The 17,019-nt window shown below is 36.2% G+C and overlaps 1 protein-coding gene across 1 annotated transcript in view; it reads right to left on the reverse strand.

The window, feature by feature from the left end:
* LOC140168290 (membrane metallo-endopeptidase-like 1) overlaps positions 1-17,019 on the reverse strand; it is a 46,266-nt gene that overhangs the window by 6,680 nt on the left and 22,567 nt on the right. Inside the window, exons 8-17 of the mRNA XM_072191644.1 lie at positions 16,480-16,596; positions 14,598-14,684; positions 14,186-14,322; positions 11,668-11,890; positions 5,113-5,211; positions 4,892-4,969; positions 2,771-2,874; positions 2,545-2,603; positions 1,939-1,990; positions 1,352-1,419 (exon numbers count right to left, since the gene is read on the reverse strand). Coding sequence (XP_072047745.1) covers positions 1,352-1,419; positions 1,939-1,990; positions 2,545-2,603; positions 2,771-2,874; positions 4,892-4,969; positions 5,113-5,211; positions 11,668-11,890; positions 14,186-14,322; positions 14,598-14,684; positions 16,480-16,596 — 1,024 coding nt within the window. The remainder of the gene's footprint in view (positions 1-1,351; positions 1,420-1,938; positions 1,991-2,544; positions 2,604-2,770; positions 2,875-4,891; positions 4,970-5,112; positions 5,212-11,667; positions 11,891-14,185; positions 14,323-14,597; positions 14,685-16,479; positions 16,597-17,019) is intronic.

Consider the following 17,019-nt stretch of genomic DNA (forward strand, 5'->3'; position numbering starts at 1 on the left):
TTAGATAAGAGTTAACACATTGCGCCCATCGATACACAAAGTAACTGTCATTTGGGATGTTGTGTTCGTGTGGGGACTACTTCTCTTCATGACGTGATCTAGTACAGTTTTAACATTCTTGTAGGAGATAGTCCCGCCAAAGTTATTGAGATTAAAGAGTGGTAATTGCCTAATGTAGGAATAGATAATTGATACACTTTGGTTGGTATACTATATTCATTTACCCCGTGCAGAATCGGATCCTTCGCGACTACAATCCATTTTGGTCATACGAAGATCATTCAAAAAGTTCTACCTCCATCAACACATCAACACATCTCTATCATCTTACGTGCCAGAAATTGAAATTACATATGATTATACCTAAGCTACAAAATAAAAGTTATTTGATGAATATGCGATTTTGGTTGTTATAAGATATGTTGGTTAAAGCGAATACATTATTTGGTACATCGAAAACGGTTGAAAATCGAAGACAAAAGTTTAGTAAGAATCATAATTGTGGCTTTGGATAATGTCCATAACATGTTTTTAAGATGTTGTTGTCCAACTGCTTACTCAGGATAAATATTTTTGTCCTGTTTTAGGTGCCTGACATGCCTTGGGACTTCAAAACAAAAGCGAAACATGTTTTATATTAGAAGAAAACATTGAATGGTTCAACAGGATTTCGACTAAACACGTTTTAAAAGGTTTTTCGTAATTTTGTCCTTATTCTATGCAATGGATGCATCTCGACATGGAAATCAGACGAACAATTTGTTAATAAGCTTGTATATACTTACAAAATACAAGAACTGTGCAAACGACTTATTTGATTGTAACGTATGAACCAATTAGCACGACTTGAACCAACAAGTGCTCATCCAAACGATGTCAACAGCCTATGACATGTTTCGGTTTTGTTGTGCAAAAGACATGATACCCGAACATGAACAAAACTAAAGCAATTTAAGCTTAAATATATCTGTAATGATTTCCACATTGATGTTGGCAACCTTTTTAATCAAAATTAACCCTTTTTCAGATCACATCTTAACACATCTTAACAACCAAAAATCACATTTTAATCAAATAAATTTCATTTTGTAGCCAAGATTTCTCGTATTATATAACGATGGATAATTTTAATATCCTGGCACGTAAGAAAACAGAGATGTGATGATGGAGGTAGGACTTTTTGAATGACCCTCGAATACGTCTTATATAGATTTTGCCTACAAGCCGTGTGCAATCTCGTGGTCAATTATTCCTGTGCCGTACTCTGAATACATATAATAGTTTGCCTTAGAAAATATATTGACCATCATGAGATATTTTATCATATCTAATATGTTATCATGACTTTTACCTTGGTCGTCAAAACCGTGTGTTATCTCGTGCCCAATGACCATTCCGATACCACCGTAATTCAGGTACCTAATTCAAAACGAGAAACAACGCTGGATTAAGAATAACTCATGCACATTTACTGTTATAATAGATAAAATACAGAAAGTCATTATCAAGCAAAATTAGGCTAATACATTACACAGCCGTGAAACAATTTTTACGCTGATTAAAACCATAATGTACAATCTTATAATATGATTTTTTTTTTCAAATGTGTATATTTATAATGTTTACACATGTCCCAACTTGCACCTAAATGGAATCGGCCAAATGTGTAGGTCAACAGAGCAAAGATCGACATAAAGTCATAATTAAAAAATGACTTTATGTCCTCCCACAGAACTGCATGTTTAATGGCCAAAATAACCAGAGGGATTTCTTTCACTTTACCTTGTTATATAAGCTTAAGGCAGCAACCCTTCCGAGCAGTTATTACTAATATTATTTCAACATTTTGAATAAAGAATAACATAATTAAAATTCTGTATATTAAAGGTCACATGTGTGTTTGTGTTAATAACATAATCTCTCAAGTTTTCAACTTACCATGGAGAATCTTTGTGGTAGAAAGGTGGTCGTAGAATTCCAGCTGGGAACACTGAGAGGGAAAATAACCACATTGTATCAGAATAGTTATGTTAATAATAGCTAAGCTAATTACAGTAAAGATAATTGGAATTGATATTACTGCAACCATATTTGTATTGGCTGTGCTCTTGTGTTAAAACTTAACAGTTAAGCGTTGGACTGTGAATCCAAGGGTCGATGGTTCGAATCCCAGGTCCGCCAGAGCTCGACTGGCTCTTTGTGTCCTTGAGCAAGGCACTTCCCTCTACTTGCTTAGTGCTTCGGAGGGCACTTTAAGCTGTCGGACCCGTGTACATGCATATTTTCTCACATTAATGTAGTGTGCACGTTAAATAACGTCACATGCTATTCGTAAATAGCAGGGGATCATCCCGGTACTGTTGACTGTACTTCAAAACTACACTCATCTCCTCTAAGTTCCAGAGTAAAAATAAGTACAGCTTGTCTGTACGCAGTACGATAATACCCATACAATGAGGAAGGCACTTATAAGGAAGAAGAAGAAGAAATAACGATTTCTAATTCCACATTAGATTATATAATATATAACAGAAATAATCTTACCGATTTTATTACTGGTACGACTGTAATACGCATTGACAACTGCTGGTCCTGTAAACCATCTAATGATTTAAAACAAAACAAAAATTTCCAAGAAAATTGAGAAATGTAGGTGTACAATAGAACAATATGCTGTGATGTGTAAGGTTCTTAGTTCGGCAAAATTATAACTAATGAAGATTATAGTTTGATATAATCATTGTTAAAATTGGTACATGTCCTAACTTACTCGTCTTTATCTACTTCTTTCCTTAGTCGCGCCAAATTGAAATTCGCCTCCCATCCAATGTAATCCAATATGTTTTCAAAATATGTGTCTTCTGCTATATCCATCTGTTTAGAAGTAATACAGAACAGGGTTAAAATATATTGTGTATGATTCGGTCGTTGTTAGTTCAAAACTGCGCCAAGGGCTACGACCAACACTCATGAACAAATATAAATGAAATGTTTAATATCGGTATGATTGTATCGCCCTTGGAAGCTCTCATTAGGAAGGCTGAATCTGATACCACCCTCCTGACTAAGGCAGAGACTGGCGAGGCACCACGCATCTGAAAAAAGCTTACCAATTTAACATCTGCAATATTCCACTCATTAGCTTTTTTTTCAAAAAGGTCCTTAAATTTTTATTTGTATACACATAACATGCTCTAGCCAGTTGTTTTGTTGTATCAGTTTGTTTACTTAAATTGTTTTTGTCATAATTTAAAAGTAAACTCGTATTTGAGGGGCTGTCACTATAGATCTATATAAAATCCGCTGAAAATGGAAATTTCATGGGAAAGAGCAGATTTTCAACGTTTAGAAAAACAAGAAGAGTCTTTCAAAATGACACAGTTCACGGATCAGGTGTATAGTACTTTGTTCTAACTTTCCATTTTTATACTTAATCTACTCTGCACGGATCTTACAATAAATTAGTGATTTGAGGCATAATGATACCTACATCCTGACTCTGGCTTTTATACTAGTAACTCTCCATCCAGCAAGAAACTCATTGAAATACAAACTTTCAAATCAATATCACTATCATAGACCTATTGAAATCCAATTAATATACCATGCAGATAATAAAATTGGCCCAATAACTATTAGGGTTCCAATTAAGATAAGCAAACATTACTGGGTAGATAACAGGAACTAAATTTCGTCAGTTGGAAGTAATTGAATAAATCGCCTGTATCAAAATAGCAGTGTATTTTTCATATGCAGTAATATGCTCAGCCTTATCACAAAATAAACAATAGCATTGACCTTACCCAACAATCAATCAAGCCTATTATAATCATGTGGTAGCTCAATCCAATAGTAAACATGCTTAGAAAAAAAAGTCAAAAAAAAAATAGTCCTGGCTGCCAATGTCTTAATACAAGATAAGATAAAGTCCTTTTCATGTGGGGCAGGATTAAATAAAGGGATACAAACCTGGGTATGAGACATTAGTGGGTTCAAGTGGGGGACATGTTCACTCCGTGAACAAAAAGAATTGTTGTGTTTGCTCATAGCCGAATCAAAGCGTTAATTTGTTGAAATGACAATTTTTGCCATTGATTGATATTCAACAAGCTTCTACAACATAATGTACTGACCACATTAAATCGATAAAATAAATATCTGATCTCTCATGCCTCTTGGACTGTTCTCTTTATAATGAAATGACTCAATGCATGTACGATGTGTGATGTAGTTCTCGTGTAAACATGACTGCAAAATAGTTTGCACTCTTTGACATAAATAGAAATAAATATATTGCCCGAAATTTTGATAATCTGGAAAAAGTAGCCTGTTAAGAAGTTTAATTGCAATAATGTACTTTGGTGTAGATTTGTACATTATCCTAATTACATTCTATGGGTTTCAAATTTGTTCATTAAAGTCCGTTCGTTAGGCACGAGGTTCCTTAAACAAATTAGTCCCATTTTATCTTCGTCTAGTTTAGTTGAAAATGCGATAAGGCTGGATTATCTGGGTTATATACGCTGGCGAAGTTACGTAATTAATCGGATTAATTACCATAGCAATAGGTAAAAACACTTTTGAACATATCGCGCTGCACTACAAGCAGGTTACACTCATCACCTGTGTATGTCTGTAATCATAGATTGAATACAATACCAGTCTTGTCAAAGATACTAATATTACAAAAATTGTTTTCACCTATTGCTATGGTAGTTAATCTGATTATTACGTAACTTCGCCAGCGTATAACCCTTGGCTGCATGACAAACTGGCCCTGTGGCAAACTGGTAAATTGTTTATTTCAGGCGCTGGCACAAAGACGACTAATTGCTGAAAACGTAAATAAGACCTGTGGCGTACTTTTTCGTTAAAATACTTATAACATTACCTTCACATAAAATTCATCAAGTGTCGAGTCCTCCATAATCCAGTCCGGGTAACCAATTTGATGACGCATAGCGTTACACTGCAAGATTTTTATGATAATAATATCAATAAAATAACAATTAATTTATATTATGGGAGTTGTATATTTGGTATATACCAAGGAAAGATTCATTATTTCATTTCATTATTTAAATTCTGAAGTGGGAATTATGGGGCTCCTACCTTTTCTCTTGCAACAATCTTAGTGTCTTCGTCCATCCACTCATTGTATGTAAGCATGTCTTTAAACGCAGTCTTCAAGTTTGCTATCATTTTCAACATCTAAAGAAGATTAATGCAAAATGAAAATTTAAACACTAGATGGAATATACTATTTTTGTTGATTTACTGCTACGGCAATAGAGCCTGTTTCCATTGAAACTAAGCAATTAGTTTACTGCTACAAACCCCCTCCCTATATTTTAATGCTTCAGTGCCCCTGTTGTCCTAGGCTTCATGATGTATAGTAAAACAAATATAAGAACGTAGTGTAAAATACGCGGCGGTGGGTGATTTTTGATGGATGGTTGATACTAATGGTCGTTTTATCTTTTCAGTTTAGGTTCCTGTTTCAGTTTCGGTTTCGGATCTCATTGTTATTTTGAAGTGTTAGCAATGTACGTGTGCACAATACTTTTATTCTAGTCTTTTGTTGCTCACTGAAAAGTTGAACGAAGACAAATTCTGTTTTCGGTTTGGTGAGTTATGTTAATTTCTGACATGAAAACGTGAGATGAGCGGGTTGATGCTATTCTAGACAAAAGAAGTGTTTAAATGTTTGTGGCTCGTGAAAATATCCTAGCGTTGTTAGTACTGACCATGTTGGCAAGTTATAAGCAAAATTCTTTCATATTGGCGATGAAACGAGCGTCTGGAATAGCTAAATTTCTCCCAATGAGGCGTGCAAGTGGCAATTTGGTCACCATGTTATATTGAAATGCAATACAAAAGAATTGCATTGGAGTGAAGATAATTTATTCTATATGCGAGACTGGAGTTTATTCTAAATTTTTATTTTTGTGGAGCTGATTTTTGTCAGGCATTGATCAAAATGATAAATTTCACAAAAAGGAAGGGGAGATACTTGAGACTGACAGACTGAACAAGTGAGGGAAGGAGGCGATAGAGAAAGAGAGGAAAGGGAGAGACGGAAAGACTACAAAAAGAAGAACACGAGAAGAGAGAGATTGCCGGGCAGGGAGAGGAGATACTGATTTGGAGGGGGAGAGAGGAAGTGAAATAGGGTGTGCTGCATTGATACAAAAAAGTCAGGAGGGACGGGTGACATAGGCCCGTATGCAGTATTTATTGGGGTGCGATCGGCTCAAAAGCGGTCCTTTTATGATTTAAGGGCTGCTTTTCAACGTTTTTACAGAAAAGGAGGAGACCGTTTCATTCGAATTGGCAATTTGTCACATAAACGTGAACCCCTTTTTCACGACATCAAAGGCCTATTGTAGGTACTAGAGGAAGTGGAAAGTGGCGCTAGACCACTAAAAACACCGGTGTTCCACACACTGTGTGTGTTAATATAATCTTGTCTTATCCAGCCTTGATTGATAGCAAACATCCACCTATATTGAAAATTAAGCTGATCGGTACTTCAAATTTCAATGAATTCAAATTACAGATCAACTCACATAATCCCTTGCGGTTTTTGTTTCTGAACAATAGAGCTCCCGAAACTGAAAAGATAAAACGACCCTAAGAGTAGTCCAAATCATCCAACACCTCGGGACCAGTTAGTGCCACTTATTCACTTCATAACACTCTGATGAGGGCTCACGTTGTTTGGTATATCATTTAGTATCATTTATTAACAATAGCAACAGCTATCACACTAGTGAACACATATATTTTGTAGCTATTTTTAACCTATATTTTCTTTCAATATCAAATTATTTATCTTTTTCTGCTTTTTTGTGGTAATTTTCATTCTATAAACTATGCATTTGTGTGCAAATTGAAGGTGTTATTTACATCATCTTAATTTAAATTAGCCAAATAATGTAATTTATTCCTTACATTTTATGATAAAAAGTTGAAAATTCCCTTGGCTATTTTTAGTCTATAATACGATTATACAAGTGTCTACCCCTTAAGATGCAAACAAGATTTAACATAAATAGCGCCATCATTGTTCGACTTTTCAATGACACAGTTTTACATGACATCAAACAACCATGGGTTTGGTATGATGTACCCTGTGTACCCAACAAGAAGCAAACTTTCAACATGTTTCTTGATGAGTTTTCCTCCTTACTGGAGTCAGTGATTGCGACACCTATCAGGTTACTGATCACTGGTGATTTCAATGTCCATGTCGACGATTGCAATGATCGTGAAGCGTTGGCGTTTCTAAACATGTTGGATCTATGTGGTTTGCAACAACATATCGTCGGGTCGACTCATCAGAAGGGGCATACATTAGATCTCATCATATCCAGAAAAGATGAAGATCTAGTTTCCTCACCATCGATCCATCGTGGACTACCATCAGATCACCATGCCCTCAGATGCTTTGTCAATATAGCTCGCCCAGGACTAAGTGTTAAACACGTTGAATCTCGCAGACTTCGAGGTGTGGACACTGACGCATTTATTGACGACATTCGTGCTTCACCTTTGCTCTCTGCTCCGGCTCCTGATTTGGAAAGCCTCGTCAAGGAGTATTCATCTTCATTGACTGGTGTGTTAAATACCCACGCACCCCTACGCAAGCGAACTGTGATGCTTAGACCACATGCTCCGTGGTATTCAGATGCTCTTCGAGAAGCGAAGCAAGAGAAACGTCGTCGGGAGCGAAAGTGGCTTAAATCTAGACTCTCTGTAGACAAAGAGTACTTCAAAGACCAATGTGATCTTTACAAAGATCTCCTGTATAAGGCAAAAACTGACTACCATCGTACACAGATTAGTCAAACAGATTCGAAGGACCTGTTTCGTGTAGTTGACAAGCTTTCAAATCCTAAAGTTGACCAAGCTCTGCCATCTCATGATTGCCCGAAGTCGCTCGGTGATAGCTTCGCCAACTTCTTCGCGGATAAGGTAACAAGACTCCGTGGATCCCTTGCAAGTGACGTTGCAACACCCAATGTTGTCAAGGATTGCATTCATTCATTCTCCGAGTTTTCTTCAGTAACAGAGGGTGACGTTTTCAAGATCATCAAGTCTGCCTCCACCACATCTTGCAGCTTGGACCCCTCCCTGTGGTGCTTTTTAAAACCTGTCTGCCGGAATTGCTATCAACAATTACAACCATTGTGAACGAGTCGCTGAAGACCGGCGTAGTTCCATCGAGCCTGAAACATGCTGTTATTCGACCATTGCTGAAAAAGGCTGGACTCGACCACAACGTATATGCTAACTATCGTCCAATTTCCAACCTCCCCTTCTTGGGCAAAGTAATTGAGAGGGTCGCCGTATCACAACTGCAATCATATCTATCTGAAAACAACCTCCAAGCACGTTCGCAGTCTGCATATAGGCAACATCATAGCACCGAAACAGCCATCCTACGTGTTCAGAATGATATATTATCTGCTCTTGATCGACGGAAAGAGGCTATGCTAGTCCTTTTAGATTTTTCGGCGGCTTTTGACACGATCGACCATGGTATGTTGCTAGACCGTCTATGTACACGCTATGGAATAAAAGGTACAGCTTTAAACTGGATCGAGTCTTACATGGCTGATCGTACGCAATCGGTTCTGATAGACGACGTGCAATCTGATCCTCTTCCATTATCTTATGGTGTTCCGCAAGGGTCGGTAGCTGGGCCACTTTTGTTCACCCTGTACAGTGCGCCACTCCAGGATGTTATTGAGTCGCATGGCATCGACTGTGTTTTTTACGCAGATGACTCTCAGTTATACCTCGTTTTCAACCCTGAGGATCGTGATTCAGCTCTCCAAAAGTTGGAAGCATGTATTGCTGATATCAAAACATGGTGTGCATTTAATAAGCTAGTCCTCAATGATGACAAGACTGAGCTTATTCATTTTTGTTCCCGCTTCAACAGTTCATCCACATCTCCTGTTCAAGCGAAGCTATCCATTGGTGAGGTTGAAGTGTTGTCATCGCTAAGAGCGCGTAACCTCGGTGCCATCATGGACGCGTCTTTGTGCATGAGTGACCACGTAAATAATATCTGCAAGTCGGCGATGTTTGCTATCCGGAAGATCGGCCAGATCCGCCAATATTTGGATGAAAACACTGCCGCTAGACTCGTCCACGCCTTTGTAACATCTAGGATTGACTCTGCAAATTCTTTGTTGTACGGTTTAACGCATACCGAAGTCGCAAAAATCCAACGCGTGCAAAACACCGCAGCACGTTTAGTTTTATGCAAATCTCGCCGTGAGCATATCACACCAGTACTACGCCAATTGCATTGGCTTCCTGTGGAATATAAAGCTATGTTTAAAATCCTTCTGCTCACCTTCAAGGCTATGAATGCCATGGCACCTGGCTTCATTTGTGATCTCATACAACCTTATGTTCCTTCAAGACGATTAAGATCTTCGCGTGATAATCTACTGAAAACCAGCCGTCCGAGCACGAAGTTCTACGGAGAAAGAGCGTTTGCCTATGCCGCACCATCTCTTTGGAATCGCTTACCAACTGATATTCGCCAAGCAACAACTGTGCCGATGTTCAAATCACGCCTGAAAACTCATCTGTTCCGCCAATGTTTTAATTAGTGTTTTATAATATATTTCAATTTCCAGGGTGATGTGCTAGTAACCTCTCCCCTATATCATATTTTCCGCGATTTAATTTCCGTGCATTGTTCATCATATTTTTGCAACGTAATGGCGTTATATTTGCATTTCTACGTTTTTATCATCGAGAGATATTGTTTCTGCATTCCAATATTATGTGTTTTCTGTAAATAATCACTAGAGTGAAGTGCTGGTAACCTCTCCTCTAGTGATCCTTATTTTTCGTCATCTCAATGATATTCGCCAAGATACATCTCATTTGATATTCGCATTGCATTGCAACAACTCTACCGATATTCAAATCACGCTAGAAAGCCCATCCTTTCCGCCATTGTGTTATTTAATGTTTTGTTATTTTCTACAAATGCCAGGGTGATGTGCTAGTAACCTCTCCCCTGGTATATTATATTATTTTGTTGGATTGCATTTCCGCGAATTATTTTCCGTGCAAGATTGTTATCATCTCATTACATTTTACAACTCTTCATCACATACTCCGTGCATTGTGGTCATCATCATTGTCTTCACACGCGCATTTTCCGAACATCATCTGAAATTGACTCGGACAATTATATTAATTTTTACTCAGTGTGTATATTTGATTTTTGGCGTTTTACTCTAATCATTTTGTATTATAATTATATTCTCCTGCTTGTTTGATTTGTAATTTTTACAATGTTATTTGATTTTTGTAATTTTACAGGCCTATTATTGCTTTGATGCATAATACTTTCATTTTGTTTGATTTATGCTCTCGTGAATCTTGCTGCTGTGCATCCTAGCAAAGTATATCATTGTTTTTTGCATTTTGCACAGTTCGTTACTTGGTCTTCGCTCTCGTATTTTCCATTTCCTGTGCACACTGCATTTTTCGGTGTTAATTAGTATCATTTTCTTTTTTCTTTGCATTACATTATTTCCCCATAATTGCTTTGTTGCTTTTGATGTATGCCCACTTGTTTCTTTTGGTTTTGCTCACATGATTGTTTTGTGGTGGGCCTACATTATTAGCTTTTTTAGTTTTTTGCTTTTCTTGTGCTTATTATTATGTTTGACCGATGGTATTTGCTTATTATTATGTTAGACCGATGGTATTTGCTTATTATTATATTAGACCGATGGTAATTGCATTGTTGTTATTGTTTTGCTCTTGCTCGTTCACCTCTTCCTTTGCAATTCTCATCACGGTTTTTGTCTATATATTTTTTTGGTAAATTTTGCTTCAAATTTTTTCCTTTTTGCTTTCTGCACAGTTAATTTTTGTGGCCTTTGCTCTCGTGTTTCCGTTTCCTGTGCAGATTGCATTTTAGGTGTTAGTTTAAGTTTCTTTTTGCGCAGTTATATATTTTTTATTCATTCATATTGTTTGTTGCTTTTGGTGTACGCCCGCTCAGTTTGATTGTTTTTTACTCTCGTGAATTTGTTGTGGCGGCCCTACATCATTTGCTTTTTGCTGTTAGCCAGTTGGTTAGTGCAATGTGTTTCTGCATCTGCTGCTCATTAATCATTCCTTCATTGCATTACCCATCTTGGTGTTATTGTATTTTTCTTTTATCTTATATTATCTCGTGATTATCTTGTTTTTCATATTAATTTGTTTTTATGATAATGTTATCTGTACTTTTTATTGATGTTTTTATATTTTATCTGTACTATTATATTTTGTTTTAATATTGTTCAGCGCTTTGTGATCTTGTTTGATGTAAATGCGCTTTATAAAAATAAAGTATTATTATTATTATATTATTGCCTGCCACCCGTTGAATGGGAGCCATTTTGTCATATCAAATGATCAGATTATGCTAGGGCAAATACATATTTGTAAAATGCAACCGGTTCTCAATTTTTCCGTAATCACCACTGTTTAACTTTGCCCGTTAAATGGATTATACTGAAGATTGCGCAATTTGTATTAAATAGCACGCCAAGATCCATGCAATCAACCTCGGACAACAACATGATAATGGGAATAAGGTACATTGATGGTTATATACAAATCAATGCTTATGCTTACATTCTCTTTACTGTCTCCTGCGAAATTCTTCTCCACATACATACGACCAGATGCCATTTTCAAAGCACTATTGACATAGTCGACGCAATCACGCCATCTGGCAGATACTGAGCTGGTACCATCAAGTACATTATAGTAGACCTGCTGGGCATCTCTATACCTCTGACTTAGGTATGATATTCTGTTCATGGTGATTCGCCATATCAAATAGTTTGCAACAACTCTGGAAACGGATAGATTAAAGGAAAGTGTGAGGAATAAAGGAATCAATAATACAATGCTGACAAACTTAGCCACACATAATTATACCGTATGTAACTATCGGACGTTCGGCTTACTTATAGACATTAACTCTCTTCACGCGGGTGTCGAGTGCAGACGACATGTTTTGAAAAAAAGAAATCAAAATTCAAAAATTTCAGAAAAGTAAATTTTCATGACCATAATTGGAATCAGCATGAAAATTGCAATAAAATGAGTACAAACAAGCATAGTAACGGTTCAGTAATTCTTAAGATAGCTCTTGATATTTTGAGAAAATATTTCAAAACTTGAACTTTTTCCATTGATGAAGCGCATGGCTAGCATGAAGAGCATTAAACGACAAACAAAATCCTATTCTACGGGCGGACGGACCTTTCAAGTAAGGTCGGTCGGTCGAGCGATTTTTTTTAAAGCATTATTATTCTTTTTTTCTGGAGGCTCGAACTACACTAAAATTTCTCCAAAACCTGGAGATCATTTGCAAACTTATTTTAACCATATTTTAATAATTTTTGGCTACAAATAGATGATTTTACATGATTTTAGCCAAATTTAAAGAAAACAAATCTTTCAGCACAACTAATACCAATACCGTCTATCATGCTTTCGTTGCGAAACATTAGTGAAATTATTCAAAATACAGACAGTGATCGTTTTCAAGTCTTTGATTTGCAAATTGTAACTCACACTAAAATGGTACTTTCTTATAGCTTGTGAAATCCGTTCTAATATACAAATATTGACTGATAGAGGGACATACTATCCCTCCAATTCTACCCTGTTATGATTTTGATAAATGCTGAGCAATATTTTGTAACACGGACTACAACGGGGTTGCAAAGCCCCCAATTTTCAATAATGAACGTCATAATATACCCTTATATTTGGTACCAAGGTATAGCTACGGGTCTCCTCTATTTAGTGTTTAAAAAATAAGTACAAACATTCACCACATAATGTCACTATGACGTCATATTGAGAGGGCGCTCGTGCACATTTTGGAAATTCTGGCTATGTACAAAAGTATAGGCAAAATTGATTTTCGGCGCAAAAATTCTAAAAAATGCAATTTTCTCATAAATATAAAAGGAAATGATTATTTCAAACTAACAAGTAAAAAGCCAGTAGTATGACGGATAAAAAATCTGAGGATGCAACTCCCGTCACCCTCTTCGTAGTTCTAGGGCTAATATTATAGGCCCAAAGTGTTCTCAGCTCTACGTGCCATCAAGCAACCGTGGTGGTCAGGGTTGGATACGTTTCGTTTCTTATACTATGTATATAATCTGCCATGAAATATCCAATGGATGCATATTTTTAGAAACGTGTTTGAACAATCCACTCGCACAATGTGCTGCTAGTTAATGTGATAGTTTACATCGGTGAATACAACTCCAGGCTATTTTTGGAGTGGGTGGCCGGATCTGTAAATCACATCAAAACCAAACAAAGCAGTGAAGCTCAGGGAAACTGGCAGGAGAGAAACAATATTGCAACCATTCACCAGGCGCTAAAACGGCTCATGGCGGATTTGCCGCCGAATTAAACATGTAATGATGTTATTCTCTCCTAAATGTAATTTATATATTAATATTTAGACTGAAGTCCTTTTAAGAAACAGCAGATAGGACGCCCTCTCTTTATAAAGATACAACAACAAACGAAAGCTAAATCAAATACTTGAACCAACCAAGTGTATTCTGTAGACCTTTTCCCATCTTCCAATCATGCACTATTCCAGAGGGTATGATGTAGATCGTGTGCATCTGATGGTCTTTTGTCTTAAAATGGACATACTGATTCCATGTGGATTATCGTAAAGGCCATCGATGTTACTAACTAAGTAATTATTAAATACACGAGTGATGTAGTTACAGAGCGACGTGTAAAAATATTGTTTACGTTTCTTTTTTTTTAAATCTTTTTTTCATGATACGGACGATAAAAACAATATATCACTGTGTGTTCAGTCATTAGTTTTTCACCTAAAACTTGGGTTTCAATAACAGTAGGTTTCAATAACAGGAAACTCTTTTCCTGACGACCCAATGTCAATAGTGTATAGAAATGTTCTTATTGTTTGCCCCCGAAAGGTATTAGTCATCGTACGTCATTTTTCGTGATTATTTTCTTCCGATAAAGACAAAGCCGAAATGTCCGTGTACCAGAATGAAATGACTCGACACTCGGAATACGGCTGAAGTACCCTCTAGAATAGTGCATGGTGGGAAGTATGGTAAAGTGTCTTTTTTACCTTTGAGGCGTCTCATCCATTGTTATTCTTGAAGCATTCTTCATATAATCTGGAGATTGATTAATTACTTCTTCTGTGTCATTTAATGTCGGTATTTCATCTGGCATAATGGTGTTAAAATATTGCACCCAATCAATCTAGATTATATAAAACAATATCAGAATAATCATACTTTACTCAGATGTATTGGGAAATATGCTTTGATAATATTGGGTTCTTAATTCTCAATAACAATTCGAAACACATCACACACAAAAATATGTGCCTCAAATGGTAAACATGGCATACTTTTGAGTAAATAAATGTAAGATGATAATATATGTATGAAGTAATTCTGACATCAATCGTTTACGTAATTACGTTTGATTAATTTATTATCATTACTATAAACCCTTATAATGTAATTTCTCACCTCAGGGATAGCTTTTACGAGACCACTAATAGTGGTTGGGTTATATAAGGCTTCTTTGTCACGTCTTTCTTCATCTGGTATTGTTATCTGTTCAAATATCAAAATAAATATAAAACCTGATAATTTGATGATGCCCGACAGCAAGAGTGGACGGAGTAAGTTACTTTGGTACATTTTAAGTGGTGTATGTTATACATATAAATCGTAACTTTCCGAAACGAAACACAGAGGCCAGTATGTACTGTCTTCGAGTGTAAGGGGAGTGGGCCTTACTATTTTTGAAGTGTTTAGAACGCATGTACTGAATAAATGTACATATCTCTTGGCTGATGTCCTAACCACATAGAAAGAGAATGAGATTAAAACTGTTTTGTCACAGAAAATATCGCGCCCAAAAGATGAACATTGTGGGATTCTGTACACCTAGTTACAGCTAGTACTATAATACTCACAATTAGAATTAAACACAATGCTTAAGTATATTAATTAGTTAAATGATTATTTCATTTAATATGTTCTTGTTTTCGTATAGTCTTTTGTTCCTTTGTATTAACAAGACTACATCTTTATAACGTATACCGTAAAACCCCGTCTACAAGCATATAGTGTGCTTCTGATGCAAGCTACATTAATCCAGTCGCCATTCTGGAGTTTGAGCAAATAAATTACGGATCCAAGCATATACAAACAAGTATTATTTTAAGACCGAGCTATTGTATTGGTATATTAACGCTTGCTTCGAATTAATTAAGCTTTTATAAAAAAAAACCCACTACATATGCTTGTAGACGGGGTTTTACGGTATTGTACATATACACATTATTTTAATGATTTGACATAATTGATTAGATCCAGTCATAAATCAAAACAATTTTAACAAAGTATAGTTTCCCAAATAATCACAGTTCAAATTGGGTAAGAGGTGATTAGTCCTTATACTCGATATAAACACATATTATAGGAAAGGTATAAGGAATAGTTGTATTTTACAACAACTGATCAAATACTAAATTTTAAACCAATTGTGTTTTTCAGATACGTCAATAATTACAAACTTATATAAAAGGTTCGCATTGACTGACTCACAAAGCAATTTATTTCAGAAATGATAGCCGAAAATACTATTAAATAATACAATTACCTATTTTGAAATTACACATTCAAAATTATAAATTCAGCCAAAGTATTGTGATCAACACATAATCATATCCTCAGCCAATGTCGTACAATTCAAAATCAAATAGTTAACATACACAAATATAACAATTTCAAATAAATTACATGTATCTGTATCTATATTCTTGGGATGGTATTATTATCCAATACTTATATTCCATACTTATGTGGCATTATCCTGGACTGTTCGGAGTGCTCTTTGGTGTACATCAACGAAAATCAACAATCCGAGGGTTGAGAGCCAGAAAGTCTTAACTCACCACACTCACCTGCACCCAAAACCAAAAAATGAGCATAAATCAATAGAAAACAAAAGAAATTCTGGAGGAAATATTGAGATTTTGTAATTTTTAGACAAAATAAATGTGCCATCCTAACATGTTTGTATGATATCCGGATTTCAAATCCGGATTATGTCAAAGAGGTATTTGGTCAACTCTATGGTCATTTTGTGAGAGTTGATCATAGTGAGTTACAGCTTTCTGGTTATTTACCCCTTGGATTGTACGAATTACATATTGAATCTTACTTAGAGCATTCGAAAGTCCATTTCACTCATTGATTTAAAAACAATCTCCAAGCAACACACATACACCCCCACACCCCCCCCCACCACTACACACACACACACACACAAAAAAAAAAAAATGAGGACGAAATCATTATAATGTGATAGTACCATGGTTAATAGATCAGATCTACTTACATTGGCCAGTAGGGTCTCATATTCTAACACAGCAGTCATATCAATAGTGGCTGCGCTTTCATCTGCTCCAAGCATCGTGGCTATAGTAACCATGTAATCGAAATATGCCTTCTTGTACTGTATGTAGAAAAATGTTGCAATGTTCAACTCTTATTATTGATATTCGATATATTAATAATACTATGCAGATGGGTTATCTCCGAGAACTGCCTGCTGGTGGATTACAAAAGAATGATATATTGGGCCATTAGTATGATCGACAATATGGTATAAATGGTAATAGATTGAGCTTAACAGAGACAACTGTAATTTAGTCGGTCGCTTACGTTAGCTGTATATATCGCTTGATTACCCCGTCAGACATGCTGTAAGAAAAGCAATAGTTGTCAGGGAGGTAAGAATCGAAATGGCTGCGGATCGAACACGCCCCACTTTCACCATAATAACGAAGATTTTGGTATCAGGTGAAAGTGTAATGTATTTCGGTTAGGCGGTACGAGCAAAGACATTGTAGGTTGGTATTTTACCAAATCGGAACAT

The sequence above is a fragment of the Amphiura filiformis genome, chromosome 13, assembly GCF_039555335.1.
Source record: "Amphiura filiformis chromosome 13, Afil_fr2py, whole genome shotgun sequence".
NCBI classification, from domain to species: Eukaryota; Metazoa; Echinodermata; class Ophiuroidea; order Amphilepidida; family Amphiuridae; genus Amphiura; species Amphiura filiformis.